We start from the raw sequence: 12759 nt of genomic DNA, 5'->3' as shown, positions 1-12759 counted from the left end.
TACATACGTACACAAAAAGTATTCTCATCGTACATCTCTACTATAAGAATACCTTGTGCTGAATGTAACAGCCAACCCAATGCGGAAAGGATTGGTTTCTAGGCAATGTGCCTTGATCAATCAAACCATTCATCCCAAAAGGTGAATAAAATAAATGAATAGGTGCTCAGAATTCATGTGAAATGAGGAGTAAGACACAGATTTAAAGCATGTGCGAGTAAAGCTCCTAAAGCCTGTTTAAGTAATAAGCAGTGGTGTTAGCCTATTGTTAAGGCAAGCATCCTAAATTGCTATACATGAATTAACAGTAACATGATAAGTTAAGGATCATCAAGGGATAACCTACATCATGGGTGTTACCTTCCTGTTTAAGAAAAGGTTGCTTTCTGACAAATTAGCAGAGGATCAATGTTTGCCTCCTGTTTATAGTCTACCACTCTTCTCACATCTCTCTACATATAGATATTACGAGGCTGGAAATGATGTGTGAATAGTTAATCCTCAATTACTATGAATTCTAATTAAAATTCATGCTCCCTAAAAGCAATGATGCAATGTGCTTTTCTTGAATTCATTTCATCCCAATCAATCCAATCTAGAAGATAGTTGATCAGGTTGTTTATTTCAACTCCCTAGTTCTTTCTCTCTTTTCTTTTCCTTCTTGTGTACTTCTTTTCATCTGAGAAAATTTTTTCATACATCAATCTTCACAAAATTGCTAACTCTGGGGACTTACCTACTTTTTTCTTGCAGCATTTGACCATTTGATAGAACTGAGCAAGGAAACATGAACATATCTTTAGTTCCAGGGCAACTGCAAGACCTATGGGATCTTTGGGGCCTTGAAGTTCTTATGCTATTGAGCTTCACTATGCAAGTCATCCTCACAGTCTTTGGTAGCCGCCGCAAGGACGTACCCGGCATGTGGATAAGGTTCACTGTTTGGTTTACCTATTTGCTGTCTGCTTCTTTGACAAAAATCATCATTGGCAAGCTGACAGTGATACCAGGAAGTGATCCGGATGAACGCAATATTCGCCGGGAACTAAAGGCTATGTTTGCACCATTACTTTTGGTGCAAATTGGAAACCCTGATGCCATAACTGCTTACTCAATTGAAGATAACAGATTGGGATTAAGGCAACTGCTTGCTCTTGTTCTCCAAGTAGCTGTGGTGATTTGGATTGTTGTCAAGAGCTGGACGCAATCAAAGCTCTCTTATCTTTACCTCCCATTATTCGTATCTGGACTAATCAAGTATGGAGAAGTTGTCTGGGCTCTTAAGTCGGCTTTTAGTAAACGATCCGGCATAATCACCATCCAAGAAATTGACCAAGAAGCAAGCATGCCTGCTTTGTTCAGATTCCTTCCTGATGATATTCCAAACATAGAATTGATCTTAAAGGCATATTATCGCTTTATCTCGTTGAAGCCTCACCGTGAGAACTGGCTCTATCAGCCCTTATATGAATCTCTTCCGCGGATGTCTGTTGATGAATATGCACCAGAGGACATCTTCAAGATCACGGATTCAGAACTTGGCTTCATGTATGATGTCTTGTACACCAAGGCACCAATAATCTACACCAAAGGAGGTTGCATTTTTCGAATTGTAAGTTTCTTTGGTTTAGTTTCAACTTTTACCGGATTTTCAATCATATTCAGGGAAGCTTTTCCACATCATTGGAAAGCATGTTTTATAGAAGGGATGCTAGCAGGAGCTGTCCTTATGGAGATTTACCAGATCGCGCAACTACCCTTCACAGATTGGGCGATCATCCAAATAATCAAGCACCAAAGCTATCCATTCATGATACCTTGCTTGAGAATTCTCGGTCCTCAAGCAAGCAATAGGAAAAGGTGGTCAAATACATTGGCACAATTCAACTTGCTGAGCTTTTGCCTCCATGATAAGCCATTAAAGTGCAGCAAAATTCTCAAATTCCGAGGCATTGGCTTGGGAATGAAGAAGAACAAGAGTAGGACGCGCATACCGTTCCCTCAAGAACTCAAAGTTTTGATGGTTGAAGAAATGAGAGGTATTGACAGAGAAAGAGGACTTAAGCCTTTCAATCAAAGAGGTGAATGGTCACTTGGAAGGTATGGTTGTCTCAATGAATTCAAATGGAGTGTGAAAAGAGATTTTGACAAAAGCATTACCATATGGCACATTGCCACAGATATATGCTACTATTCAGATTCTCACAACAATGTTGCAAATCCAAAAGCTCAAATGGCGAAATTGTTGTCGAATTATATGATGTACCTTCTCGCGCTGCGACCTCATATGCTGTCCATGACTACGGCCAAGATCATATTCCAGCACGCCTTCGACAAACTCAAGGCCTTGTTGGAACAGAAAGAAGAATCCATCAAAGATGAAAAAGAACTATGCAAGATTTTGAGAATGGAATGGCTTCCTCAATATTCAATTTCTGAGAGGAAGTCAGAAACTGTTGTTACATCAAAATGGCATATGTTAAGGGATGCTCAGAGACTGGCCAGTAACTTGATGCTCAAGGAAAATAAATGGCAGATTATATGCAGTGTTTGGGTTGAGATGTTGTGTTATGCTGCTGCTAACTGTAGTATAGACTATCATTCAGAGCAAATAAGAAGAGGTGGTGGTTTGATTACTCATATTTGGGTTATGTTAGCACATAAGACTGATAAATACCATATTAGTGACTAGGAAGTAATGTTTAGGGTGTTGATTCTTGAAGCTGTTACCATTTAGTTAAAAAAAAAACAAAAGATCTGGTTTTATGTTTGTTGTTTTTACCAATAAAAGTTCATTATGTATCATGCCATCACATGGAATTTTCAATATGATAAATGTTATTTAAACATGAAAGATGAGTTCAGTTTCTGCTTATATTTTTGGTATTCTTTTGTTTTCTAGATTTTATGTAAAAAAATACAAGCAAAATAATGATAAACAAAAGAAATCTTATTTATAAATTTTTTTTTTACAAAATTTTAAAAATAAAAATAATGAGAATGTAAATGAAACAGAAAGTATTCAAGACTTCAAGTCTTGTATCCAATATCTTGAGCAAGAGAGATGATTCTCAGAGGTAAAAGAGAAATGTTTGGAGGTGAGTTTACCCATCTTTTTTTTTTCTAATATATTTTTTTTTTATTTTTACTTCTTATTTATCTGTTTGTTTATTTGGATAATCTATCAAAATTTTAACCAAAAAATTTATATCATTAACAAAAACAATTCTAAATACGAACAATAAATAAGTCTCCAAAACTTTTAAATGGAAAAAAATATATATATTTTTAAGTATAAAAAGATTTTATATTTAACAAACAACTTATACATTTTATCGAATTTTTGTTGGGACAATTGAAAAAACATTTAAAAGGTGCATGCAAAAATTTTTCCATCATTCAAAAAAAAGGGGAAAATCTCAAATATATTCACTTGGCATAAAATCATCCAATTCTAAAAATGAAAATAATGTCTCATTTGTCATTCCTCTAATTATTGTTGTAAAACATTATATCAAAATTTGATTTCTGAAATTTAATTTGAAAATATACATCTGATTATTTCTGTTTGTATCTTCTAAAATTATTTTTGTCAATAATATAAATTTTTTAATAGTATTTTGGTAATTTATCCTTGCTTATTTTAAAAAATGAGTAAACTTTTTTCTTTTCTACCCTTTCTTTCTAGAGAAAAGATAATCATAATCCCAGTATACTATCAACTATATCACATTACTGCATACTCAAAACTCGATTCATCAATGATGTTTATACAACAAAGCAAGAAAATGCATAACACGAGTGATTTCTCCAGGATATGGAAAACCTGTAATTGCATTTACATTTTACATATTATCATAATCATTAGATGCTTATTTCTTGGAGAATGGCCACTCCAACATGCAACAAACCAACAGAAACCAAGCCATCTATGTTTTCAGTACCTAGCATCAACATTACTTAAGGGAGAAAGAAAAAAAGAATTCCCCCTTCCCTCTCAAGAAAAGAAAATAAGATGTTTAAAAAAAAATTGCAAAATTAGTACAAAGAACTGTCTAATATAAATCCTCCTTATCTAAACAATACACACAAACAAAGCTCCTTCTTATGTTCACTTATTTTAACTCCTTTATATGTGTACTTCACTAGTATCTCTTCAGCAAACTTCTAATATGAACAAAGCACCATGTTTTTATTAATGTTTTGTGTTTTCTCCAACCATCAAAATGCTTACCAATCACCTTTTTATAACTAGGCCTCTGTTGAACCAAAACCCAGTATTCGGCGATGTTTGGCCTATTGGTTATGTACACTTTCTCTAAATCCAAGAGCACTAAGCGAGCCAGCACCGGGATAAGCACCACATCGGCCATGGTGAAGTCTTGACCAGCTAAGTATGGTGTTTCGCCTAGCTGCCGCTCTACTTCGTCAAGCAGTCTAACCAAGTGCTCCTCGCTCCTCCTTGCAACATCTGGGTCTTTCATTTTTTCTTCAGTTTGATAGGCTTCTCTTAACTTCCGATGGTAAGCGCCTGCTAATTCAGGGGATTCGGACATACGGGCAATCACAACACGCCTTATGAATTTGGAGACGTAAATGCGGTATTTATCTGGTATATGAGAAAGTGAAAAGAACTTAGGATCCCACTCTTGTATCTTCTGCATCCATTCAATCACTTCCCTGCCACTGGTACTGATATTCTCAGACCCTGCCGAGACCACAGCAATTCTCTCTATGTACCTGAAAATGGAATGGGAGCATAAGATGTTTGCTCGTAAGAAAAGCATTAAAACTATATATACTCAAATTGATCGCATTCTTTGTTCTTGGCGAGTGGAAGGCTCAGCGATTTAAGTGTTACCAAGAAATCAAAATGAATGCTCCATAGTCTAAAGAGCATATACAATTTGTTGCTTCAAGCTCAAGGAAATTTATTGATTTGAGGAGTATAAACTATCAATATGCAAAGAGCAACATTTTAAGCAATCAACACATAAGTTTTGTTTCTTTCTTCAGCTAACCTTTTATGCTGCATAAAACTTAAAAAGATGACAGTAACAGAATAATGAAAGACTTGATGAGGAGGACATACTGTATTATATCTATAGTCTTGTATATGATGTGAGATCCATTTTGGAAAACAGGTAGTCTTCCGCTCGGATTCATCTTGAAGAATGAGGAATCCAAGTTCTTGCCAGTTATTGGATTGGCATGGTGAGACGTATAATCGACGCCTTTCTCTTCCAATGCAAGTCTAACCTTCAGACTATCTAAATCAAATGGATGATGATATAACTGCATTTTCGTATCGGTTCCTAGGAAGTTGCAAGTAGAATCAAAGTTTGTCTTGCAGCACAGACTCCAGAAATACTACAGAACAATGAGGTCTGCAAAAAAAAAAAAATGATATCTAAGTTGTTATTAAGCACCAACTTAATTATGCATTTAATTTGTATCTATCCTTGCTATTACTATAATTATATTTTACTTAAACTTCCATTTAATTATTTCCACATTAGAAAAACTAAATAGTTTTCACCCCTAATACTTAACTCATCGAAAAGAAAGGATTTGATTGGACAACAGTATATCAAAATTGAATACATTTACGAATGAAAGGCTAATGAGTGAATTGACCAAAAATAAATAAATCGTCACATAAGTAAGGAACTCTAACTAAAAAACCCAACTAGCAGGGATGTAAGAGAAAAACTTGTTATAAATTAGATTGCATCATAAACTAATATAGATAGTGACCTGAGTAAGAAACTATGGATCCAAGTCCAACCCAAGAAGAAGAAAAAAATGATGGATTTAATTGATTGAATAAAAAGGGAGTCATATGAACCCAAAAATTCAACAACCAGTCACACATTTTTCTTTTCCATTTCCGATTGGATAAATGTAGTAAGGGAGAAAGCTTAGGATTAAGGTAAATTCAAAACTCAAAAAAAAAAAAAAGATCACAAACAAAAACACACACAAAGAGACGAGTTAATTAGTGATTATGCAGAAAACACAACTTTACACACACAAAAATAATAATTATCAGAGGATAATAAGCATAAGTAACCGTTACATGATTAAGTGAAGAGAGAGATACCCAAAAGCTGAAAAGTTGGAATGAAGAAGAAGAAGTTAGCGTAAGGAAATTGATGGAAGAGAAGTGGAAGAGGCACTGATTCACCAAAAAGAACGCTTTTTTTGGTTTGCAGAAAGAAAACAAGAAGCGACAGCGCAGAACACAAACATACATCGGAGAAGAACAACCATATGTGGATTCCGCGTACTTCCTCATCTCAATGGGACACGTGTCCCCTTAATCAATTTTTCAATTCAATTCAAATTACAGAGTTTAATTTTTCACGTGCTTAGGGTCTAATCATAATCGTTTCTATTTATCCGGTTAACGGAAAAGATAATTATTTTTGTTAATATAACAGTCGATGCTTAAAATTAAAATTTTTTGATTATGTTACATGTATATCAAAATCAGTTATCAAAATCAATTATTAGTATAAAATACATAATAAAATATAAACATAGATTAAAAATAAATTAAACTATATATATATTTATACACAAATATATTGATGGTTAATTTTAGTGAGTGATTTTGAGATACAAATAGCATTTTTTAAATTTTTAAATTAGTTATTACTAGGTAGACAACGAAAAAATGCGAATAACGTAAATAACGAGCTGCATTCCAAACCTATTAAACATAAAAAAAACTTCAATATTTTTTATCGCAGCCACTTCACTCCAGCCTCTCCTGTCACACTGTCAACGTCGCAGGCAACACCAGACTTCAGCGCCGTAGTAAAAAAACATTCACGTACAATAAAAAAGTAACATCCATTGAACTTAAAAAAAACATCCATGTATAATAAAAACTTATGAAGCACGGACACTTTGTTGAGTTGTCGTGTCCGCGAGTCAGACATATTTCGGACACGACACTCACCGACACTCATTTGATACATGTATCTATTGTGTCCAACCGTGTCTTAATAAAAAATAAAAAAATTCTTTTCCGGACACGCCTGGACACACCTAAATACCATTACGTGTCAGCGTGTCTAGTCTTATTCTTAACATATATTTTTAAAATAAATTTAGATGTAGTATATATTATTATTTATTAAAACAAAAAAATATTTAAAATAGTTGATATAATTAAAATAAGACATTAAAAATAATTAAAAAATTTATTTATATTTTAATATCAATAAAATATCAAAATATCATTATAATTTGGGTAAATACCCTTTCCGGCCCCTGAGCATTTTAAATTGGGACATGTCGCACCTTTATCATCCAGAAACCTCAACCAGGTCCTCAACCATCAACATTAGTGGACGTAACGATCCCTGTGACCGGTTGCCAACAGGTTGCCTGGATGACGTGTCAGGTGGAGGCTGAGTTGTCAAATGCAGGTGCCACGTGTCACTAGAAGTTATTGCAGGGACTAAAAACCCCCTCCCTGTCCAAACTGTTCTCAGCCCCACCGGCAACACCCTCCACTCACCACCCCTCCCCAGCACTCTTCCACCACCGCCACCGCCGCCACCACTACAACCGCCTCACAACCTTCGCAACTCATGCGAGTCCTCCACCTCTTCTTCTTCCTCCACAACCTCCCAAAGCTTCACCCAATGGAGGTTCTCTCTCCCGACAACACCTTCCACCACCACCACCACTACTCCTTCGCCACAACAACCACCACCAACGCCAAAAAATATCGGGTTATTTGCCCAATGAGAAAGGAAAGGAAATTCTCATAACGTGCTGTTCATTTGTTCAATTCTATTGGGCGAGGGAAGAAAAGAGAAACATGATGCGATGTAGGTTTATTGAGGCAATGCGTCGAGCACCTTCTGCCCACCTCCGTTTCAGATTCCTTTGCATCCAATCATCGCGAGAATCCTCCGAAAGCGATTCCGAGAGCCCTCAGAACTCAGAGAGCTTGTTTAGAAGGATCGAGAAGCTTCGGACAGGGGAGGCTGTTGGGTCTGCCTTCCGCACTTGGATGGGTGATGGATTCCCCATTCACAGAGGCCATGTCTTCCACGCCATCAACCGTCTTCGCAAGCTCAACATGAACAAACGCCCACTTGAGGTAACAACCAATCATTATTGCTTCAAAAAATATGATTTTTACTTCCAAAAACATTCCCTTAAGTTGAACTCATGTTACAATTATTGTAGGTGATGGAATGGGTGATCCGAGAGAGGCCCTATAGGCCTAGGGAACTTGATTACTCTTATCTTGTGGAATTCACAATTAAGCTTCACGGGATTGAACATGGTGAGAAGCTCTTCCCTCGCATTCCAACCGAGTTTCAGAATGAGTTGCTATACAACAATCTGGTCATTGCAATGCTGGATAAAGGTGTCATAAAGCTTTCACTTGAGTACATGAAGAAAATGAGGGAGTTGGCTTATCCCATCTCACATTTGGTCTTCAACCGCCTCATAATCCTGCATTCCTCACCCTCCAGGAAGAAGTTGATTCCGAAACTGGTGGTGGTTGTTGTGGAAGAAGTTGGTGGTGGTTGTTGTGGCGGAGGAGTAGTGGTGGTTGTTGTGGAAGGTGTTATCGGGAGAGAGAACCTCCATTGGGTGAAGCTTTGGGAGATTGTGGAGGAAGAAGAAGAGGTGGAGGACTCGCATGAGTTGCGAAGGTTGTGAGGCGGTTGTAGTGGTGGCGGCGGTGGCGGTGGTGGAGGAGTGCTGGGGAGGGGTGGTGAGTGGAGGGTGTTGCCGGTGGGGCTGAGAACAATTTGGGCAGGGAGGGGGTTTTTAGTCCCTGCAGCAACTTCTAGTGACACGTGGCACTTGCATTTGACAACTCAGCCTCCACCTGACACGTCATCCAGGCAACCTGTTGGCAACCGGTCACAGGGGTCGATACGTCCACTAATGTTGATGGTTGAGGACCTAGTTGAGGTTTCTGGATGATAAAGGTGCGACATGTCTCAATTTAAAATACTCAAGGGCCGGAAAGGGTATTTACACTTATAATTTATCTAAAAAATATTTTATATTTTATATGTATACGTGTCCTCGAGTCATGTAAAATTTTAAAATTCGCGTGTCGGCGTGTCCCGTGTCGTGTCGTATCCCGCCTTCATGTCAGTGTCCGTGCATCATAGATAAAATTGATGGAGGGTGGAAGGCGTCCTGCATCGCGGAAGGAGAAAAAGAAGACCGACAGCAGGGAGGGACACGATGGAGAACGACGACGCGAGGGGGCAAAAGTAGTCTCCGCGACGTGATGGAGACGCGACGAGGCTGGGCTGTGTGCAGCGGTTGGGAGGCGCGATGAAGCACGGATACGTGCACGCGATTGCGAATGCACGAGAAAGCTGGAACGTGAGCGGTGATTCGCGAGAGACGGTAGAGGGTCAAGGGGAGAAAGGGTGGGATACGGGGCGGGTGCGAGGGGAAGAGTTTGTGGTTGTTAAAAGTCAAATTTAAAATAAAAATTATATCTAATTAATTAAAAATCCGATTTTTGAAAATTAATTTAGCATTCTTTTTTAACTCATTGTTTAGGTTATTTAAAATGAGCGTTGTTTTTTAGACTTTCTCAAATCCAATATTGTTATTTTTATGTACATGTACATGCTTACTTCACATGCTTACTCCAATCGTTGACTGAACTAAACCTTTTGTGTATGAAAAGACTTAAAAAGATAATATTGTTTAAAAAATATATATAAGACTTAAATTAATATTTGGTTGCCATAAAAATTTTGATGTTTATCCCATAAAATTCAAAATGCTTTTATTTTAACCTATTTCGTTAGAAAACAAAGAAATTATTGGTATAAATTAAAATAAATACATTTTAAATTTTACTAAACCAAAATTTAAAAAATAAAAGGAAAAAATAGTTTACAAAGACCAAAAATTTATTTAACTAAAGAAATATCAATAATTTAATTTGCAAATATATTAGTTCATTGATTTTCAATAGATAGATGTGTGGCTTTAAGAACCACTGTTTTTTTTTTAATTTGGTATTTTATATATGTATTAATGAGTGTGAGTACTTACCAAAATAATAGTAGTATAAATTAAACATCTATTTATCTATTCTTAATATATAAAAATAGATGAATAAGTTTATCCATATTACTTTTAAGATATCTTTCTCCTCTTATTAATGTCATATAAGCAATATCGTTTATTTGGCAAAACTTTAGAATCAACCACTCATTTTTTGTCAAATCAACTATTATTTCCAAATCAGCAATAAAATAAAATATACAAAAAAATATACAAGTAATAGAAATATATATAAATTAGGTTGTAAAATTACCAATGACAATAATTAGAAATTAATAGTATTTAATCAAATTTATAACTTACAAGAATTCATATCTCTATGACTATATTATTTATTATATCTATTCTTAATATATAGGGTAAAGTATTAAATTGGTCCCTACGTTTGGGCGTAATTCTGTTTTGGTCCTTAAGGTTTAAAGTGTCCTATTTAAATCCAAAAAAATTTTATTTAGCATCAATGTAGTTCCATCGTGAGATCAAAGTTAAATAATTAATAAAATGTCCTACATGACAGTAGTACAAGAACAAGGTTGATAATTTGAAGAATAAGTATAAGCTCTAGAGGTACAAAATCAACTGTAGATGCATCAATATATGTATTTATCATTTTTTTAGTTTTATAGAAAATATTTCATTTAAATTATAAGAAAAATGATAAATAAATATATTGATGCATCTACGGTTGATTTTATGCCTTTAGAGCTTGTACTTATTCTCTAGATTATCGACCATATTCTTGTACTACTGTTATGTAGGACATTTCATTAATTATTTAACTTTGAGCTCACGGTGAGACTAAATTGAAGCTAAATGAAACTTTTTTGGATTCAAATAGGATACTTTAAACCTTAAAGATCCAAACAGGATTACATCTAAACGTAGAGGACCAATTTAGTACTTTGCCCTAATATATAAAAGTTGATGGATAAGTTTACGCACATTACTTTTAAGACATCTTTCTTCTCCTACTAATGCCATGTAAGCAATATTGCTTACTTGGCAAAACTTTAGAATCAACCACTCATTTTTTGTCAAATCAACTATTATTCCAAATCAGCAATAAAATAAAATATACAAAAAAATATACAAGTAATAGAAATATATGAAAATTAGGCTGTAAAATTATCGATTACAATAATTAGAAATTAATAGTGTCCGACTAAATTTGTAACTTACAAGAATTCATATCTCTATGACTATATTATTTATTATATTTTATCGTTATAAACAATACAATAAATTTATAACCTAATAATTAATTTATTAATTTTTATAATAAACTATTAATCATAATAAATTTTACGTTACAAATATTCAAATTCTATACTATTTGAACTACTTATATAAATCTGTTATCACTATTTCTTCAAATAACATCAAATTTAGCACAAGAAATTTAATATCACCAAACAAACAGACAATTAGTTTATCAAAGTTCGTGTGATTCATCTATGAAAAATATTAACACCCACAAATGAAGAAGAGTTTCTTTGCTTAAAAATGATTATATTAGATGAAAAAGTACAAAACAAACATATTTATTGTATTTTTAAATTAAACATTTTTCAACACTATTTTGAATTTGCATCACTTGAGACATTGTCTAACAGAGTGGGTAAAAAAAAATATTAACAGGTAATTTCACTTTATACTATTTTAATTATTCTTATTAAAAATAACTTATTTAAAAAAAATTCTACACATTTTTATTCTTTTTATTGTAGATGTCATTAAAAAACTGCATGCACATCAAGAGATTAAAGAGAAAAAACCATATAAATTCAAGACACATTTTCGGAAGAAGAACATACATGCAAAGATGGAACAAACAACACAATAGAAAGTGCATACAATTCAACAATTCATAAAGAACATATTTTCACAAGAATCTACGATAGAAATAAGAAAGCAACAACTCTATTAATAGCAATAAAGAAAAAGGAGGACGAACACTATATAAGAAGACTAAGTCCATCAATAAAAACAAATACAAAAATCAAACCACCAAATAAAAATATCACATTGTACAACTCTAACATCTAAATCTTTGTACTATAAATTATTTTAAACAAAACAAATTTTAAATTTAACTTTAATTTACACATACTTAATTTAATTCTACAAATTATAACTATTTTTAATATTTATTATATACTATCATTAATTTACCGCGTGATGCGCGAGTCCTTCTAGTTAAAATAATATCAGCATGCTTTGTATTTATGTGCGAGTGTGACAAGTGAGATTTTTTTTTTTTGGCATGGACGATGATTTTTTTTTTTTGGGTCAAATACCTTCACACACACCCCCCCCCTTTTTTTTTCATTCCCTTTCTCATTGGGTTACATATATCAACTTCCTAATCATCCCATTCATTCATATATATATAGGCCCAATACTCAAGAATGGATACTAGGGCCCAATAGTCACCAAAAAATTAGATAGGGCCCAATCCAAAAGAAGCAGCACAATTACAAAGGCTCAGGGGTTCCCATTTTAAAGCAACGGAAAAAAAAGAGCGCCTCAGAAATGACACACATCACATGCATAGAATGAGATATGCAATAATTTGTGCAACACAAGATGTATCTTCTTTTTTATAAATGTGACATTTAACTAACTTAAACCCACTGCTCTTAAATTAGCCATATCATCAAACAACAAATCTTGACACACCTG

At 34.4% G+C, this 12759-nt stretch overlaps 2 protein-coding genes across 3 annotated transcripts; one reads left to right on the top strand and one right to left on the bottom strand.

The window, feature by feature from the left end:
• Positions 1-787: 787 nt before the first annotated feature.
• Positions 788-2692, top strand: LOC112763881 (uncharacterized). The gene has a single exon (XM_025809431.1). The coding sequence runs from the start codon at positions 788-790 to the stop codon at positions 2690-2692; it is 1905 nt and encodes a 634-aa protein (XP_025665216.1).
• Positions 2693-3805: 1113 nt separating this feature from the next.
• LOC112765874 (glutathione S-transferase TCHQD) lies at positions 3806-6373 on the bottom strand. Of its 2 annotated transcripts, none has more exons than XM_025811738.3 (3): positions 6080-6373; positions 5093-5387; positions 3806-4740 (listed from the first exon to the last, which is right to left on the bottom strand). In XM_025811738.3, exons 2-3 carry the CDS (start codon positions 5299-5301, stop codon positions 4146-4148), a joined length of 804 nt encoding a protein of 267 aa, XP_025667523.1. In that variant the 5' UTR covers positions 5302-5387; positions 6080-6373; the 3' UTR covers positions 3806-4145. The 2 variants fall into 2 exon arrangements, with proteins under 2 accessions (XP_025667523.1, XP_025667522.1); XM_025811737.2 differs by having other exon boundaries at positions 6104-6365.
• Between the last annotated feature and the right edge of the window lie 6386 nt (positions 6374-12759).

This window comes from Arachis hypogaea, chromosome 17 (genome assembly GCF_003086295.3).
Source record: "Arachis hypogaea cultivar Tifrunner chromosome 17, arahy.Tifrunner.gnm2.J5K5, whole genome shotgun sequence".
Lineage (NCBI taxonomy): Eukaryota > Viridiplantae > Streptophyta > Magnoliopsida > Fabales > Fabaceae > Arachis > Arachis hypogaea.
The sequence above is the reverse complement of the archived record's forward strand: the minus strand, read 5'-3'. Positions and strand labels throughout refer to the sequence as shown.

Coding starts and splice junctions, on each gene's coding strand:
- LOC112763881 (XM_025809431.1), top strand. CDS start 788: ATGAACATATCTTTAGTTCCAGGGCAACTGCAAGACCTATGGGATCTT.
- LOC112765874 (XM_025811738.3), bottom strand. CDS start 5,301: ATGCAGTTATATCATCATCCATTTGATTTAGATAGTCTGAAGGTTAGA. Junction 4,741..5,092: donor AAGACTATAGATATAATACA/GTATGTCCTCCT, acceptor TTCCATTTTCAG/GTACATAGAGAGAATTGCTG.